The sequence below is a fragment of the Peromyscus eremicus genome, chromosome 4, assembly GCF_949786415.1.
Source record: "Peromyscus eremicus chromosome 4, PerEre_H2_v1, whole genome shotgun sequence".
Lineage (NCBI taxonomy): Eukaryota > Metazoa > Chordata > Mammalia > Rodentia > Cricetidae > Peromyscus > Peromyscus eremicus.
In genome coordinates, this window is record NC_081419.1 from 151,901,145 (window position 1) to 151,920,148 (window position 19,004).

The 19,004-nt window shown below is 50.3% G+C and overlaps 1 protein-coding gene across 4 annotated transcripts; it reads left to right on the forward strand.

Moving 5' to 3' along the window:
• Positions 1-273: 273 nt before the first annotated feature.
• Positions 274-18,994, forward strand: Slc17a9 (solute carrier family 17 member 9). 4 transcript variants are annotated; one of them, XM_059262109.1, is made up of 13 exons: positions 274-427; positions 6,254-6,451; positions 6,816-6,955; positions 8,175-8,274; positions 10,000-10,130; positions 11,062-11,158; positions 11,398-11,494; positions 12,072-12,159; positions 12,928-12,962; positions 13,789-13,904; positions 14,493-14,548; positions 14,672-14,701; positions 18,878-18,994. In XM_059262109.1, exons 1-13 carry the CDS (start codon positions 336-338, stop codon positions 18,943-18,945), a joined length of 1,248 nt encoding a protein of 415 aa, XP_059118092.1. In that variant the 5' UTR covers positions 274-335; the 3' UTR covers positions 18,946-18,994. The 4 variants fall into 4 exon arrangements, with proteins under 4 accessions (XP_059118092.1, XP_059118090.1, XP_059118093.1 ...); XM_059262107.1 differs by lacking the exon at positions 18,878-18,994 and adding an exon at positions 15,186-16,291 and having other exon boundaries at positions 275-427; XM_059262110.1 differs by lacking the exon at positions 18,878-18,994 and adding an exon at positions 15,376-16,291 and having other exon boundaries at positions 275-427.
• The last annotated feature ends 10 nt before the right edge of the window (positions 18,995-19,004 follow it).

Below are 19,004 nucleotides of genomic sequence, written 5' to 3' on the forward strand. Positions count from 1 at the left end.
CTTTCATCACTGTCCCCCAGGACTTTGTAGCAAGGACCAGAGACCCCCATACGTACTGCTCTGAAAGTTACTGCTGGCAGGTCTGGGACCACAATCCCCCAGGGAATTCTCTTCCCCAGCCGGAAGTCCCAGTGGTAAGCCTGGGGCTGCGGAGCTGGAAGGTCCCTGGCCCTGCCTCCCCAGACATCAGTAGGGCGGGACTCAATTCCGGGGGCGACACGTCCTAGGAGAGCTAGACGGAAGCACTGGGACTGACACGTGGACTTGGGCGGTGCTGCCCTGTGGGTTGGCCTAGGCCTGAGGGGAGGGCACCGTACTGGGACACAGCGGTGCCCATGCCATCTCAGCGCTCCAGCCTGATGCAGTCAGCACCAAAGGAGGCCGGCAAGACCCCATCTGCAGCAGCAGAGGATGCACAATGGTCCAGGTGAATGGGGATGTGGGTGGTGCTGGAGCAGGGAGGACATTTACATTTAGGGAGACGCAACTTTACGGGGCCAGAGTTCAGGGAGCACCAGACTCTAGGGGCGCCTCCCAGGCTGTCTGTATGTAACCTGCCACCTTCACTTCTGGAACTGGCATGCTCCTCTTAGCTGCCCAAGAAGAGGGAGAACGCAGATGCTCAACCAAGTAAAGGGACCCTCCTCTTCTAATCAAATACCAAAATCTGGCAAATGGCTCCTTCGCCCTTCTCCCTGCCAGTATTCTGAGGTCTGGGACCCTTGGTGGACACACGGGGCTAGACAGATGCTCACAGCCTAGGGATCCAAGCAGCACCTCTGTGTCAGAGAGGCAGGTCCTGAGTTCACAAGGCTTCTAAACTAAGAAGGGAAACGGCAGTTACCATCCTCATTCATACTCGATTCCCACCGTTTCCACTGCCCTCCAAACAAGTAGCCCCACAGAAACCAGGTACAAGAAGGTGGCATCTGGCTACAGGACCACTGTGAGAGAGTTCAAATGGGAGCCCAAAAGAGGAGATTCAGAGTACAAAAAAGCTCACACCCTGCTCTGGTTTCTGAGGCCCCCAGGTGGAGGTGCTGGACCCAGGGCCCAGAGTCAAGCCTTGGCACCTCCCAGTCACCTCAGGCAAAAGCCCTGAATCTACTGGGAGGAATTTCAAGGTCTTCCTAGAGCAGCTGAAAGGCACAGCAGGAGATTATGGAGAGGCACCAAACCAGATCTCAACCCTGCCAGTGATAATTAGGGGAGGGCCAGAAGAGGAGCATTGTGTGCCTGCTCTCACTAGCTCTTGCTCTCTGGTTTGCTACCTCCCACCCTACCCCATGTTTATCCCAATGACTCTGCTTCACCTGGGCCCTAGAGGCACCACTGTGGGCTGAGAACTCTGAACTGTTCTGCCAATTTTGCTGTAGGTTACAATTTCATGGCTCTGCTTGGCCCTTGTCTTTACTGCTCTCCCTGTGTGCAGCATGCTCCAGTCACCTTTGGCACAGGTGGTGGCTGAGAATTCTGGGGATTTTGCAGGGTCAAGGTCACTCTCAACTCATGTAGGGGTAACAGTAACAGCAATAAGTACTCTGTCTGCTTCCCATCTCTTCCAGTCCTCTTTGTGACTTGGGAGGCAATGCTCTCCTCAGCAAATTTTGGGGTGTCGGGAGGTTAGTGGAGGCTGAGTTAGGGAAGATATGGCACCAGGGTACACTTTGGTCTGTCTGGTGCCCTGGCCACTGGTGCCAGCACATTTCCCCTTTCTGAACTAAGGGAGGGCCATGTGACCACCTGTTTGCTCAACCCCGGATGCTCTGCACAGGCCATCTACAGGAAGCCAAGGCTGCAGAAGTCTGGGAGGAAGTATCATGCCTGTTGAGAGTGCCAGCCTGAGCTCTGGGTCCAATCGGGCAGGTGGAGCTTTTCAGGCAATCCTGCCCCGAGTTCCTGGTCCTAAAGAGCTCTCAGCAAGATGAGGCATCTTGGACCTGAAGTTCTAACTAGTCCTCAGCAGCTGGCCTGGTAGGTCCCCACCAGGAGGACTTTGATGTTGCCTAGGCTTTTTCTGATCTCTCATCGCCATCAGGAAGCTAGAGACACCTCTCATTTGGAAGGTGTGGGTCTAACTGGCTTCCTGCTTCTAACTAGTTTCTAGCAATAACAGGGCTGGGCAACCATAGGTGCACCTAGGGAAGAGTAGCATAGTGGGTGGGTCTCTCTTGAACATAAGTGACTCTGCTGCTTTAGTCACATAAAGGAATAAAGCTCCTCTTGAAAAACACCTTTGGATTGTGTGGGTGAGTTAGTGTTGCTCCCGTGCTCCTGCTGTGATCCTTGTGCCTCCAGTCAGCTGAAACAAGCCACCTATACTGCATATAGAGTCCTCACCGAGGAGTGGGCTTCCACAAGTGGGACAGCACTTTAGGGCAAGCAGGACACTTTCCAGGGCAGCATTAATGCTTGACTGGTCACCCTGTGTTTTCAATAATCCAGTAGCAGTGTTTGCTCAGGACACTGTTGTGACAAGAAAAGAAAGCAGAATTGGGGGGTGGGGGTTGCTGTGTTCTGGGCTCTTACTGGGAAGAGTTCTGTCAAATCCAAGAACAGACTCTTGAGGAGATAGGAGGGGAAGACTCAGAAACCCAGCTCCTGGAGGCCTGAGAAGGAACCAAGCTACACTCTGCCATGTACATGTGGCACCAGCTAATGAGGGCAAAACCTTTCTTGAACCAACTGCTGGCAGTTTCCCCAACTAATAAGCTTCAGACCCACTGAATTCACATGGAGTCTTGCCAGATGATGACCCCCTCCTGCCTGCTAGCCTATCCATGCCTTGTCTTCTCTATGAAAAAAAGTAGTATCTGGGGATCCCAGCCTGAGAGTAGCTTGAGCTCTGAGTCTTTCCCCTCAACCAGCAGGGAACTTGTTGACATCATATTGTGTAAGCTCCCAGCTTGCTGCCCTCCTCAGTGCCTGGGGTCCCCAGATAGGTAGCAGAGGACTCAGTCCTTCTTGGACCTACTCAAGCAATTCCTTCCTGACTCTGGGGTTTAGAGGTTCCTTGCCACACAGTGGACACCACGTTGGCCATTACTAGAGCAGACCTCAGAAGTATCCACCTCCCCTGACCTCTCTGGAAGATGCTTGGCACTCTAGTCGGGACTGCTGCTGGTCCCCAGGACACCACACATCTTTTGGGGAGTACAGGGTATAATGCCCCCAGGAGCCCATCTCACCTGATACCTGTCTGACTGTTACCTTCCTCTACTCTTTGAGGCCCATCTACCTTCTTCCCCTGCTAGACACCGATCACACAATTTGGGCTCCTGGCTTGTGGCTCTAAGTCTTCTCTCTGCCGTTTTATTTTTACTTTGCTGCTCCCATGGGCTGTCCATTCTGCCTCCTGGCCCTCACCTGTGACTCTGTCCAGCACTTACCCCCTGGGGTTCTGAACCCAGCCCAGCTGCAATCTTGGGTCCCCCAAACCTAGTGCTCTAGCTAGATATCTGCTAGTTTGTCTCTTCCCTGCTCTGTCTGTTTCTATGTTGAGGGAGTGACCAGTGTCAGTCACCTACCTCGAGACTCCAGCCTACTTCCAAAGGACTTGTGTCCAGTTATGCCACCCTCCTGTCTGCCCCCTCCCAGAAAAGATGTCCTCCCTCAAGCCCTCCCTCTTTCTTCTGTATTGAGCACCCACTTCCCTAGACCTCAAACCCAATTCATATTTTAAAAATCTGAACTGTAGTTTTCTTCTAGAATCCTTGTGAGGATAGTTATGCAGAATCCCCAAACATCCTAACCCACATTCTCCGTTGCTGTCCTAGATGGATGGTATGCTCATCACTATTTGTGAGTCATTGTGGATATTCTAGTGGCTGATGACTGACTGACCAGTGACGTGTAAAATATTCATGTTGATATTTGTTGTGCAGGGTGTCTTTAAGAGGAGGGTCCCATGGGCCAAGGGCCATTCTCCACTGTCCTGCTTTGGCAGAATCAGGCCAAGTTTGCCTACTCAAACAATAAACTCTTACAAAAAAGAATCTGCTTGCCAGGTGACCACACACAGAGACAGGAAAGCAAGTCTCAAATCCACCTCCCACTAGTAACATGGCTCAGTGATTGAGTACTTGCCTAGCAAGAGTGAGATCTTAGGTTTGATTTCCACCTTTAGAAAGAAAAAAAAAAGAAAAAAAAAAAAAAAGGAATCAGATCTCTCTCCCCAGTAGAGATCTGGGGTCTTTACAGGCTGAGATGAGGGAAATAATGTGGACCTTAGATCTATGCATGTGTGATCAAACTCACGAACAGTACCCAGACCTACATGTCTGTCATCACCATCTCTCATAAAACTGATGATATCCAAATTCACTGAAGAGCAGCAAGACAGAGCAGATGAGGCTGGTCATGCCTGGAGGGCATACCATATTTCCTGTTTCACTATCAGATCCCTGCTGTCAGCAGAATTCTCTGGGTGGATCTTAATCCAAAACTTGAATGTTTAAGAAGCTAGCAGCAGCTGTGAAGTGGTGGCACATGCTTTAATCCCAGCACTCGGGAGGCAGAGGCAGGTGGATCTCTGTGATTTCAATGCCAGCCTGGTCTACAGAGTGAGTTCAAGGACAGGCTCCAAAGCTACACAGAGAAACCCTGTCTCGAAAAAACAAACAAACAAACAAAAAAAAAAAAAAAAAAAAAAAAAAGAAGAAGAAGAAGAAGAAGAAGAAGAAGAAGAAGAAGAAGAAGCAGTTAAGCAGCAGTAGACAGCAGCACACACCTTTAAAAACACGGCAGGAGGATCTCTGTGAGTTGAGGCCAGCCTGGTCTACATAGTGAGCTCTGGGACAAAATAGAGAGACCTTGTGTAGCTTGAGTTTTCCTGCCTGGCCCACAGTCAGGACAAATCTCTCTCACCTGCCAGTCCCACAGCCTCTCAAACCCGACCAAGCAAACACAGAGACTTATATTGGTTACAAACTGTATGGCCGTGGCAGGCTTCTTGCTAACTGTTCTTACAGCTTAAATTAATCCATTCCATTAATCTATACCTTGCCACATGGCTCGTGGCTTACCGGCATCTTCACATGCTGTTTCTCATCGTGGCGGCTGGCAGTGTCTCTCTCAGCCTTCCACTTCCCAGCTTTATTCTCCTCCTTGTCCCGCCTACACTTTCTGCCTAGCCAATGGCCAATCAGTGTTTTATTATTGACTAATCAGCAACACATTTGCCATACAGAACATCCCACAGCAACTTCTTAAAAAAAGAGAAGCAGCAGCAGCAGCAAGCTAGTTAGTAGCTTATACCTGTAGGTCTAGCACTCAGAAGGCTGAAGCAAGGGGATTGCTTTGAGTCTGAAGGCACCCTAAGCTTCATCATTCTAGGCTAGTTGGCACAGTAAGATAGAGGCGGGGCAGGGAGAGAGAGAGAGCACTTTGCTTGCTACCCTTCCATCTAGCTAAGCCCACCAGCCTACCATGTGACCTTAAATATACCAGGAAGTTAATTATCTCCAAAGCTCTTCTCAGGAAGCATGAACCTGGCCCCCATAATTGGGCCACATATCTCACTCTAAGAGATCCTTTCTTAGTTGGAAGCCTAGCCAGGGTCTGTTCCTCCTCTGAGGCTATTTGTCTTCCCACTGTCCGATGTACAACAAACCCCACACAAGTAGGAGCCCTGAGCTCCCAGTTGCACTGCTGTGTGGGATCTCACTGCCCATCAACCTTGCTCTGCCCGAATTCCTCCAGGGTAAATTACCCCCACAGTTCCATATCCTCTCCTAACTGCCTCCCTTTCTGGGAAGGATCAAGAGCTTTCCTGGGGACCTTTGAGGGCTGACTGTACTGGGAGCCTTCTGCTCCCCCTGAACCTTGCCTTCTTTGGGTTCCCCTACTTAGCACATTGCCCTGAACGTTGTTAGCTGTCTGCTAGCTCTGGCTCCCTTTCTGAATCCCTGTGGTCAATAAGAGGCTTGAGAATATGGGTAATGCTAGTGTCTAGTCCTCAACTTGGGATCCTGGTGTAGTCCTAGCAGCCAGAAGCATGGACCCAGGCTCTGAGCCTTGTGAATGTGCTGTCATGTATTTAACCTGCCTACATCCTGAGGGCTCTTGTACTATTTTCAGCCCCTGTGTTTAGTATTGGTCTTATCTTCTAGAAGTCAGTGCCAAACTCCCCACCAAAGAGGTTATCTTAATTCCCACCCTTACTGTATGCATGACTCCATTCTGGAAGGTATCTGAGTGATCAAGACTGTCTATGGGCCCTCTCCAGTTCCTGACCTCTCTCTGTGTCTCACAGGCCTGAGTGCCAGGCATGGACAGGGATGCTACTTCTGGGCACCTGCCTGCTGTACTGCGCTAGAGTCACCATGCCCGTCTGCACTGTTGCCATGAGCCAGGACTTCGGCTGGAACAAGAAGGAGGCTGGTATCGTGCTCAGCAGCTTCTTCTGGGGCTACTGCCTGACGCAGGTGGTGGGCGGCCACCTTGGGGATCGGTAACCAACCCCCCTCTCCCCACTGCTCAGGCTTGAAGGGGGGCCATCACTTGGGTGCCTCAGAGAGGCAGTATGGTCATTCTCGCTCTTGCACACAGGAGAGGAGGGGCCAATGGGGGAGGAGCTCAACAAATATTTGGGAAGAGGCTTAACCTTTAGGAAGAGGAGGTCGGGTGTGGCAGCTCTAAGGCAGTGGGTACAGAAACATGAAACAAACAGGCTAAACTCAGTCCCGTACACAGCACTCAGCCCCTCCTCTATAGGGTAGGCTGCTGCCCACCACAAGGCTCTGTACAGTGGTTAGTGGTGATGCTCCCTCAGCCCTCTCAAAAAGTACTTCATCCTGTCCCCATGTCTCCTCCAGCATTGGAGGTGAGAAGGTCATCCTGCTGTCAGCCTCCACCTGGGGCTTCATTACTGTCGTCACACCACTGCTTGCCCACCTTGGCAGTGGCCACCTGGCCTTCATGACATTCTCTCGAATCCTTACGGGTCTGCTCCAAGGTAAGGGCCATCTCCAGCTTCCTCCTTCTGATGTTGCCCTTCAGCCTTGCCAGGAAAGGGTGGAGAGAGCACTGTGCATACCCATGTGCCTATATCCTTTGCTCAAAAGTCTGTTCTATATAACTAAGATATTTATTTGAATGACAGCCTGTGACTATTCACTCAGGACAGGGATCGGGGGAGGGTGTTGCCATATCTTTGTTATCTGTGGGCAGAGAGAGAGATGATGGAGTTACCCAACCCCATGGCTCTCCTTCACAGGGTGGTGGGTCTTTGGCCTCTGGTGAGGTCCCAGGTCTCATGCTCTCAAGGAACAAAAACTGCCTTCTAAGGAGCCCCATTTATTGACATGGTGATAAAAAGTTCCAAAGGGGAAGCAGGCTGATGGTTCCTGCCTCCCCATTGTGAGTAATAACAACAGGGAAGCTGTGAGTTCCTATTACCACACCCACAAAGGGACCTTTCGAGGAGTCTCTCCAGACTAGGGTTTAGAACCCTCTAGAATGAAGAGAATACTCAAGCTTTTTTATTTATTTTGAGACAAGGTCTCACTATATGTAGCTCTGGATGGCCTGGAACTCACTATGTAGACCAGACTGGCCTCAAAGTTTTAGAGATCTGCCTGCCTCTGCCTCCTGAGTGTTGGGATTAGAATTGTGTATCCTGCTATTTCCAAGCTTTTAAGCTGCCTACAAACCAAAGGAGGAAACTCTCCAAAGAAGAGTAGGTAGAGTTACTTTCCTGAAAGGGTGTATTGTGTACATGGCACACATATGGAAGTGTCTGAGGGTGCCGGAGCACAGGTGAGAATCTTCTGTGTAGTCTGTGTGTGCACACATAAATGTGTTAGTGGGAGGGTTAACAAGTGTCTTCGAGGAGCCGATGTGGGGCATGTGTGTGTGTGTGTGTGTGTGTGTGTGTGTGTGTGTGTGCACAATAGCCTGGGGGCCGGGTAGTATGCCTGGGGCAGAGGTGTTTTGAAGTAGAGTGTTCTCCAAGGGATGTTTTACATTGCTCTGTAGAACTCTTACCCTGAATTAATTTGGTTCCTTACCTAAATGTTGCCAAAAGCCCAGCCCTGCTGGTCCCTTACAGCCCAGTGAGGTAATGGAAAGGAGACACGGACGTCCTCTGGATTCACAGCCCGAACTCAAGTGTTGTCCTGACCCTCACCGGCTTTCTCTGGGTACCCGGTGACAGCATTCTCTGCTTGTTTTAGGTGTTTACTTCCCGGCCCTGACCAGTCTGCTGTCCCAGAGAGTTCAGGAGAGTGAAAGGGCCTTTACCTACAGCACTGTGGGTGCCGGCTCCCAGTTCGGGTAAGGCCCCACCTTCCAGGGGTTCAGGAAGCTTCCACCTGAGCCCTCAAGGTCCATTCCTCAAGTCCAGCCGTGATGGTCAGGGTAGAGGTGCTTGAGAACTCTGTTGGCTAGTGCTAGGTTCCAATAACTGGTGGTTGTCCCTCAATTCTGTGAGAAGTGCTACATTTGTTGCCACCACAAAACAACTGACAAGAAGCAAATTAAGAAGACAGGATTTACTTTAGCTCATAGTTGGAAGGTACAATCTATCGTGCAGGGAAATCATGACAGCAGGAATATGAGGCACCTGGACACATTGTATCACTGCCAGAGCTGAGAGATACATGTTGATACTCAGTTCACTCTCCTTTTGGAGGGGGGATTGGTTTTTGTTTGTTTTGAGACAAAGTTTCACTGTGTGCCCTGGCTGGCCTGGAACTCACAGAGACGTCCCCTGCCTCCACCTCCTGAGACCTGGAATTAAAGGTGTCTGCCGCCACAACAGCTCAGGCCAGGACCTCAGCCTTTGGTTTGGTGCTGCCAACACTCAGGATAGTTCTTCCTTCCTCTCCACAGTTTAACCTTTCTGGAAATACCCTTATAGACACATCCAGAGGTGTGTTTCTATGATGATTCTAAATCTTGTCAAGTTGACAATAAAGGTTAACCATCACAGCATGTCTCTGCCTTTCTGGATGCTGTAAGCTGGGGCTCTGGCATGTGGACTGGGTGAGCACTTGCTTTACCCTAGGGGAGCCAGAGGCTGCCCCACCCTCTGTGAGATATCCCTATGTAAGCATGCATGGAGGAAGGGCCACTAACTAGTATGTTGGGTGGACTCCTGGGAGGTTAATGGGGACTTTCTGAATCATCCAGGCTTGGGTCTACTGTTGCTGAGTTCAGGATGGGGAGTGGAGAAAGTGGGAACACTGAGGCCACCTGTGTGAGAGGCCAACTCTGCTGATTAGGGTGCTCTGATTTAACACTAAAAGCACAGTTCACATTGTGAAGTGTGAATGTCAAAGAAACAATAGGGCTACATTCTACAGAGGGGTCCGGTATACATCTTCAATCCCAGTTCTGGTGTTCTGCACAGCAGACAGGGTTCTATGCATGGCCAGGAGGGCTGGGGAGGGAAAGTGCTGCCTCCACCAAGGGTAGAGTACTGCCCCAGGTGCTGTGCCTGGGACACAGATGAACGCACAAGAAAAAGAAAGACAGCTCAGCCTCACACCAGAGCCCAGTGTTCTCTCTCTTTCTTGGATGAGTGCACAGAGTGATGGGTGGAGGTTGGAGGGTGAGGCAAAAGTACCATTTATTGCATCTAGGACCATAGTGCCCTGGAGCCAAAGGGAAGAGGAAGGCTTTCATGCTTTCACACTTAGAAGTTTTTCTGGAATATTATCCTCTATAACACATGGAGAAAAAGAAAGAAGGAAGGAGTATTTTCATTTCAGTGTTTCCTAAGCTATCCTTTTATCATTACCGTTTTTCTCCCAAGCATTCACATGACAAATTGTATGCCAATTTGAAAGTCTAGAAGAAAGAAATTAGAAACGCAGCGGCTGCAGTTCCCATGCTGAGTCTCCTTAGCTGCTCCCTTTGCCCCAACTGTCCCACCTCCAGTCTCTCTGAAGAGCAAAATAGATGAGGCAGGCCATCTGAATAGCTTCTTGCCCTGGGGGCTTGACTCATTTGTGGACAGCCACTGAGGTCACTGCGGCACTCCTCTGTATCTCCCAGGACCCTGGTGACTGGGGGCGTAGGCTCGGTGCTCCTGGACTGGTGTGGCTGGCAGAGTGTCTTCTACTTCTCCGGTGGTCTCACCTTGCTCTGGGTGTACTACGTGTACAGGTCCCTGCTGAATGAGAAAGGTAACCTCAGCCATGCGGGCCAGTCCTTGTGCCTCCTCCCCTCCCTGCAGTGCCGCAAACATCGGTTGCATGAGCTTTTCCTGCGAAGAGTGAATAAATATGCACTCCTCCCAGACAGAGCACTACCACCAACAGATCAAAGAAATGATTCCACTCAAGTCTAGCTTGGTTTCACCCCAGCATGGATGGAGTCCCCTTCTTACCTTAATCTCCCAACCCACTTTTATCTGGGGCAGTATTACAAAAAGCATGGGTGAGTGGGTGGTGGTGGTGCAAGCCTACAATCCCAGCACTTGGGAGGCAGAAGCAGGCATATCTCTGAGTTTGAGGCCAGCCTGGTCTACAGGATGGCCAGCGCTACACAGAGAAACCCCATCCTGGGGTCGGGGTGGGAGTAAGGGGGGAGCACAGGCAAGAGTGACTGGAATCTCAGGTGAGGGTCTAATATCAGTAGGCTCCATATTGAGGGTATCTTTGTGGGTAATCATAGCTGCCTGGTGAAGATAGTAATGACCAGCTCAAAAACCTAAGTGCTGATCCGGCCAGCCCCAGCCCTGGATTCTCATCATATTGTTCCATCGAGGCTAAGGCTGACATAGGGAATCTAGCAGGTGAAGGCAGGTGGTAGGACTAGGCTGAGTCTTTAGGTAGCAAGAAGAGGCCTCAGAGGGACTTCAGGCACAGGCACAAGTTAGACATAGAACTGTACTCTCTGGGTGGTCCCTCCTGATAGCCACTCCTTACAAGGGTGGTCCCTCCTGATAGCCACTGCTTAGAAGGGTGGTCCCCCCTGATAGCCACTCCTTAGAAGGGATGGTAAGATGCACCCTGACTCCTCTGCCTTCCAGTTCCTAAATGGCTGCTGTGTTAGGGACAGACATGGGGTGCCTGGTCCTGAGAGCTATCACTGTGAAATCGTTTGTTCCCCTAGACCTTGTTCTGGCCCTGGGTGTTCTGGCACAAGGCCTGCCTATGGCCAGGCCCTCCAAAGTGCCCTGGAGACAACTCTTCCGGAAGCCCTCTGTCTGGTGAGCTAGGGTTGGCATGGCCAGGCAGAACATGGGTGAGGACAGGGCATGGGGCAAAGCAGCCACTGTTGCATGGAGCTGGCTATGCTTGGCAGGACCCAGTCCTGACACTCCAGCAAATGCCCCATGTTTCAGAGGGTAGGGCCTTGGTGTCCTGGGGGAAGGACTGGGTCCCACATGGAATCAGCGTCAGGAGCGCCAGCAGCTGGGTAGAACCCTGAGCCTGGTGCCCCACACAGGGCGGCAATCTGCTCCCAGCTGTCCTCGGCTTGCTCCTTCTTCATTCTGCTCTCCTGGCTGCCCACCTTCTTCAAGGAGACCTTCCCCCACTCCAAGGTGGGTAATGTTGCCTGGGTCCTCACAGGGTCAAGAGGGCAAAGCTTGGGCTGTAAAGGCCCTTGTGTGTGGGTGGTAACACCCTTTGCTTGGTAACTCCATCACCATATGGGCTTCAGGCCTTGAGATGACAGTCCATTTGGGAACAGACATTCGTTCAAGGCTATGAGAGCTACACACTGTAATAGCTGTAGCTACCTCAGCCCAAGAGAACCCCCTCTCTCAGGGCTGGCTAGTTAATCTGCTGATGGCACATCCAAGGGAGACCTGTGAACACCAGAGTTCTTGGGCTATAAATTCCCAGGCAGACTGGCTTGGCTATAGCCCTATAACAATAAGGAGAGCATGTGGGGAATGTGGCTTTTGGAGTCAGCCATTAGAGGGCTCAATACTTGCCCAGGGTGCTGGTAATGGGCTGTCAAGGCCTGTCCTCCTGGGAACCTCTGCTCTCAGGCCCAGCCTGTGGGTGGGCAGAGCTCTACTGACACGGTGAACCTGGGATGGTCCTCTTGCCTGGGTGTCATCCAGAGGCTAGGTGCCACCCTAGCCACCTTTGAGGTTGCACCTCTCTCTGCAGGGCTGGGTCTTCAATGTGGTGCCCTGGCTGCTGGCAATTCCTGCTAGTCTGTTCAGTGGCTTCCTCTCTGATCGCCTCATCAGTCAGGGTGAGTGTTGGGGGAAATTGTCTCGGGTAATCCACAGCCTCAGGGATCTCACTCCCCTCTGGCAATGCAGCTGCATCACTGGGAAAGGCCATACCACCATCCTGTGACAGACAGACAGACCATCCTTTAGAGTCAGCTCAAGGAATGGATGTAGCCTGGGGCTAAGGAGTCTGTTGTATCTCCGGAGGTGTCCTCTTTAATGGGTAGGGTTGGGGACAGCAAGAGGATCCTAGTGAACATAATCCTGAACCCTCTCCAGGGAAAGGAAGGCATCTGGTGTGTCAACTGTCACAGGTACCCAGCTCTGCTCTTGAGTCTTCCAGAGTTCTGGGGGCCATATTGCAGCCCCATGGGGAATGCCGTTACAGACTCAGGTGTAGAGGACTGGCACATGAGTGCTCATTTGCAGGATACAGGTTTTCCTCAATAGAAAGTAGCACATATTCATTGTGGTAAGATCACGTAATTTGAGGAAACTCAGAGAAACTGGACTAAGCTTGCCTGATAGCTGACACTTTTGTAATGGCCCATGGGGCTGTCCTTCTATATTTCTACCCAAACTGCACCACAGGAAACCCTCTGACTCACATACTGAACATGGGAGGGTTCAAACCATAAAAGGGAATCTCCTGTCTTGAACCCTGAGGTGTTGCCCTGAGCACCTGTATTCCTCTTCTGTGATTTTTGGCGGGACCCCATTGAGGACACATTTAAGAGTCACCCAGATAAGCTGATGGAAACTCATCCTGGGTCTTTCTCCTTGCTCAGGTTACAGAGTCATCACAGTGCGTAAGTTCATGCAGGTAGGAAAATCTTTGAATCCCTTGTCCTATTTTTCTATTGCTATGACAAGGCACTGTGACTAAAGCAACTTATAGAAGAAAGAGTTTATTTAGAGCTTCTAGTTTCAGAGGCCGAGACCATCCTGGTGGGGAGGATGGCAGCAGACAGACATGGCCCTGGAGCAGTAGCTGAGAGCTCACATTTTGAGATACAACCACAAAGCAGAGAAAGAAACACTGGGAATGGTGTGGTTTTTTGAAACCTTAAAGCCCACCTCTAGTGACACACCTCCTCCAACAAGGCCACATCTAATCCTTCCAAACAGTTCCACCAACTGGAGGCCAAATATTCAAATATATGAATCTAGGGGGACCATTCTAATTCAAATGACCACATCCTTCTATGGATATCCCTACTTCGTTCTGGTCTCCTGGGATCTGAGGGTGTGTACTCAAATCTCCTGATTTCTTGAACCAGGCTGAGATCAAAGATATGAGCTGGGAAAACTGTACCAGGTTTCATGGTCCCAGAAGCAGCATTTGCTCTTAGGTATTGGCAGGGTCAGCTCAGATTTGAAAGTCTGTGGGGTATCAAACCATCAGAGGTCAATCCACATCAATAGGACCCAGAAAGGGGCTTCTGTAGGTGGCCCCTGGAAGATGCTCTAGGGTCATTATTGGCTGATCTGAGAAACTTTTCTGAACATGGTCTCTGTTCTATGTGAGTTTTTAGGTGGAACCATCCTGATCTTGTTCAGAACACTAGGGATCCTTTGGGTGGGACCAAGACAGGATGAGCCATATTGGCCATCATGGCTCCTGGCCCCTCACCAGTCCTGTCCTGCAGGTGATGGGCCTTGGTCTATCAAGCATTTTTGCCTTGTGTCTGGGTCACACCACAAGCTTCCTCAAGGCTATTGTCTTTGCATCAGCTTCCATTAGTTTCCAGACCTTCAACCACAGGTAAGAGTTCACGGTCCATCCCACGGGCTGCCAGGTTTTAGAGCATTCTGGCTCAGGGGCTTATGAAGATGGAGTTAGGGAAAGCTTACCATAATCTGTCACAGTGAGCAGATCTGAGTACTGAGCTAGGGTCATTCAAGAAAATAGGGATGCCCCCCGCCCTCCCTGTACTGGGAGGAGGGCCCAGGAAGAGGAATGAACATAAACACCAGCTTGATGCCCCCTGCAGTCTGTTCTCTTCTTTTTGCATCTTTTCTCTTATTCCGAGAAATAGCAATCTTAATTAAGCATCTTCGGGCGCATTAGGAACCCAGTTCAAAGCTGTTTCAAATTAACAGACAGCAAGCCTCCTGAAGCACGCTTTTCTGGCCTTGTGTACGTTCTCAGGAGCAGCTTCTGGTGTTGTGTCAGCAAAGAGAGTGCGGGGACTGGGGTGTGGGGTAGATGGTGTCAGCAGGCCAAGCACCTCGCAGGTGGGGCAGGGGCAGGTCTGGGTATCTTTTGTGACTTATAACCCTTATTATGTGCTAGTAGCCCCTCCAGGCCAAGCCTGTGCCACTCACATGCCTTCTTACCTGTTTCCTACAGTGGTATTTCAGTCAATATTCAGGACCTGGCCCCATCCTGTGCTGGTTTTCTGTTTGGTGAGCCACTTGCTTATCCCTGCTTCATTCCTACCCTTGCCAGTGGGCTACCCCAGGTGGTTGGGCTATAGAGCAACAGGGGGTCTTCTCATGATGTCTCTCCCCACAACTTCCTGTTTGCAGGTGTGGCCAACACTGCAGGGGCCTTGGCAGGTAAGGGGTGGCTCCAGGCCCAGACCTAGAGGTTCTCTTGCTCTTTGGTTGGGTCAATTAGGACATGAGCTTGGAGTCAAGGTAGAGCACAAACCCCAAGATGGCCCAGGGGGATCACAGCTGTGCCAGCTGAGGTGCCACTTGACTTGGGTAATGGTGGGAGACTCCCAAGCCAGCCTCCCCTGTCTGGTCCTTCCACCGAGTACCTGGGCTGACAGAGGTTCATTCTCTACCTTCTGCTTTGTTTCTCTCGGGTGGGACGTGGCGTGGGGACACCATCAACATGTAATTTGGAATGGCCTGTGAGGTCTGTGTCCTCTGAGACTCCTGAGACTGAGTCTCTTGTGGTCCACAGCTCAGATTTTGAAATTTATCTCAGGATCTTTGGGGCATGTATAGTTTGCCCTGCTCTGCCCCTAGAGCTCATTGATATGTGGGGCCAGCTTCCCTGGAGCATCAGTCAGTCTCTGCCTCTCTTGTCCAGGTGTGATAGGCGTGTGTCTGGGTGGCTACCTGATTGAGGCCACTGGCTCCTGGACGTGTGTTTTCAACTTGGTGGCCATCATCAGCAACCTGGGACTGGGCACCTTTCTGGTGTTTGGGAAGGCCCAGAGGGTGGACCTGACCCCTACTCATGAGGACCTCTAGCTCCCTGACTATCCACTCCCACCCAGGACCCTGATGTCAGCAGCCTAAGAACAGCAGTTCTGTTGGTGAAACTCTGAATCTGCAGCTCAGATGTATGAGCAGACAACAAAGACCATGGTCTCCTGGGGAATCCTAAAGAACTGGAGAGAGAGGTGGAGACAGACACATGAACCCACACAGGCCTGTGTCAGGAGTAGGGTCACAGCCTCTCTGAGCTTCAGTGTCCCCATCTGCTAGTGAGGACCATCCTGCCCTCCTCTCAGATGCAGTGGGACTGCTGCCTGCTTTCATGAAAGCTGCACTACTGATGGGAGTCGTTCCCAGCTCCAGTCCACGTGGGTGGTTTCTCTGATCAGTTTTCTCTGTGTTGAAGATGTTTTGTATGCTGGAAGATGTTCAGGAGCAGCTCTGACCCCCACCTACTCCAGGCATCTTCCAACCTCCATCTCTCCAGTAGTGATAACCTGTCTATTGATGTTCAGCCATGTACCCATGATAAGACAGGCCCACAAGAACCACAGTGCTAGAGAAGTCATGGTTTCTGCCTCTCCCCAGAAGTCAGGCTGCTACTCTAGCTGGACCAGTGTGCAGTGGGCCAGAGGTCCTTGCTTGCCTCTGCAGTCCCTCCACAGCCCCCCCCCCCCCCCCGTTCCCTTCCTGTGGATCCCTCAGCACTACTGATGTGTCCTGGGTAGGTAGGTGCCTGACACTCCTTGGGCTCCAGCTGGACACTCCAGCTATCACAGACCCCAGAACTCAGTGAAACCTTCCCCACTTTTTGGCCTTGTTTTTCTACCTCCCCTTTTATACTTGTGGAGCTGGTAGTTTGATGAACTAATGGTTTATTCTCCAAGATGTCTGTTTATATAGAGATTATCTTTAAATATGGTGAATCTCACCAAAGCCTTATTTAAGTGAAAACTATTAAACTATTTCAAAGAAGATTGTTATTTTATTCACCACCTTTTGTTGCATTGACCTTTTACGGAGGAGACAAACAAAATTCTACTCACCCATAGTAAGATCACTGATCACACACAAAAAATGATTCTACATAGCCAGGCACAGTGGCACACACCATTAATCCTAGCACTTGGGAGGCTGGTGAATCTCTCTATGAGTTGGAGGCCAGCCTGGTCTACATAGTGAGTTTCAGGACAGCCAGGACTATGTAGAGAGACTCTGTCTCAAAACAAAACACAAACAAAAAATGGTTCCACCCAAGTCTAACTTGGTTAAACTAATGAGTTTTGTTTTGTTTTGTTTTGTTTTTGAGACAGAGTCTCACTGTGTAGCTCTGGCTGTCCTGGGAACTCACTATGTAGACCAGGCTAGCCTAGAACTCACAGAGATCCTCCTGCCTCTGCCTCTCAAGTGCTGGGGTTAAAGTCTTGTGCCACCATGCCCAGTTTACCAATGCGTTTAATTGGAGTTATTTACAGGAACATGGGCAACTTAAAGACAGCTATACCGCCAAGAAAAGTCTTCCTCACTGAGCCATCAGGGGAGGGGCCTTGCGTGGCTAAACTGCCTCAGGATCTCTCCCTCTCCTCTGTGAGGGCATGCTAATGGACTCAGTCTTGTGAGGGGCTCATGCCAGCTGCTCTCATTTCAAAATGACCACAACATGACTGTATTTCTAAGAATAAACATGTGGAGACTGGATAGAAGGCTCAGTGGGTAAAATGCTTATTGAACAAGTATGAGAACCTGAGTTTGGGTTTTCAGAACCTACATATAAAAGCCAGATACTGTGGTGTGCACATGTAACCCCAACAAATCCTGAGGAATCACTGACCAGCCAGTCTAGCTTAAATGGTGAACTCCATGTATAATGAGAGACCTTGTCTCAGAAAATAGAGAACTATAGAAGAAAACACCCAGTGCCCACCTCTAGCCTCCACATGCACTAGCATGGACAAGCGCGCACACACACACACACACACACACACACACACACACACGCACGCACGCAATTAATTTTTGTTTTGTTTTTTTTGTTTTTCAAGACAGGGTTTCTCTGTGTAGATTTGTGCTTTTCCTGGAACTCGCTTTGGAGACCAGGCTGGCCTCGAACTCACAGAGCTCCGCCTGGCTCTGCCTCCCGAGTGCTGGGACTAAAGGCGTGTGCCACCACCGCCCGGCGGCAATTAATTAATTTTTTAAAGAATGAACATGTGTTGAGGATGCTTTATGATCCACTCACAAGGAAAGCAGCGAGGTGCCAGCCAGTCAGAGGAGCCCCTCAGAGCAGAGACCTCTGTGGGCCGGGAGCACTGATGTGGATGGAAGGCCCAAACCGCTTTACTTAGTAGCCAGCAGTGCTTGCTCACCTGTCTAATACAACTGTCAGTAGTGTGCACAGATTTCCAGAGCGAGATGCCCTGAACCATACCACCAGATGTGCCGTAAAGTGGCATATGAGCATAAATGTTCCCCCATGGTCTCTCAATTTTAATAAAAAATAATCTTTTAAGACATTTATTTATTTTTATTTATTTATTTGGTTTTTCAAGACAGGGTTTCTCTGTGTAGTTTTGGTGCCTGTCCTGGAACTCACTCTGTGGATCAGGCTGGCCTTGAACTCACAGAGATCCACCTGGCTCTACCTCCTGAGAGCTGGGATTAGAGGCATGTGCCATCACCACCCTGCTTGTTTTTATTTTTATGCATGTGTGTATGAATGTATGCCATATGTGTGGGGGTGCCCACAGAGGCCAGAAGAGGACATCTGATCCCCCACAGCTGGTGTTATAGGCAGTTATAAGATGCCCAGAGTGGGAGAACAAAACTCGGGTACGGTGATGTATTGTGTACCCTAATAAACTTGCTGAGGACCAGAGGACAGAGCCAGCCACGAGATTAGACGCAGAAGTCAGGCAGTGGTGGCACACACCTTTAATCCCAGGAAGTGACATGGCAGATCAGAGAAAGGTATATAAGGCCTGAGGAAACAGGAACTCACTCTCTTTAGGCTGAAGATTTCATATAGAGGTAAGAACTAGTGGCTGGCTGCTCTGCTTCTCTGATCTTTTAGCTTTCACCCTGATACCTGGCTTTGGGTTTTTTATTATAAGACCATCTAAGATTTGAACAACACTTGGGTCTTCTGAAAAAGCATGTGCTTAGCCAATGAGCTCTCTCTCTGGCCTGGCTCTGCAGGATGGGGCCTGATCATTTCATCAGTGGGAGCTTCCTAAGAGCCTCAGGCTGTGCCTCCAGAAGCCTCCATAGCTGAGTTTCTGAGACTGGGGAGCCACATCCAAGAAGGTCCCTGTGCTGACTATTGTTTTCAATTTAACACAAGTGAGAGTCATTTGGGGAGAAGGAACCTCAATTGAGAAAATGCCTACAGGCGATCTGGATGGGCCCTGTGGGGCCATTCTCTTCATTAGTGGTTGATATGGGTGGGCCCATCGTGGGTGATACCACCCCTGGGCAAATGATCCTGAGTTGTATAAGAAAGCAGATTGAACAAATAAGTCATGAGGAGTAAGCTAGTAACTCTGCTTCAATTCCTGCCTTCAGGTTTATGCCTTGGGTTCCTGCCCCAGTTTTCCTCAGTGATGCCGTGTGACCTGAAAGTTGTAAGCTGAAATGACCCTTTCTTCCTGAATTTGCTTTTGGTCATGATGTTTAATCACAGCAATGAAAA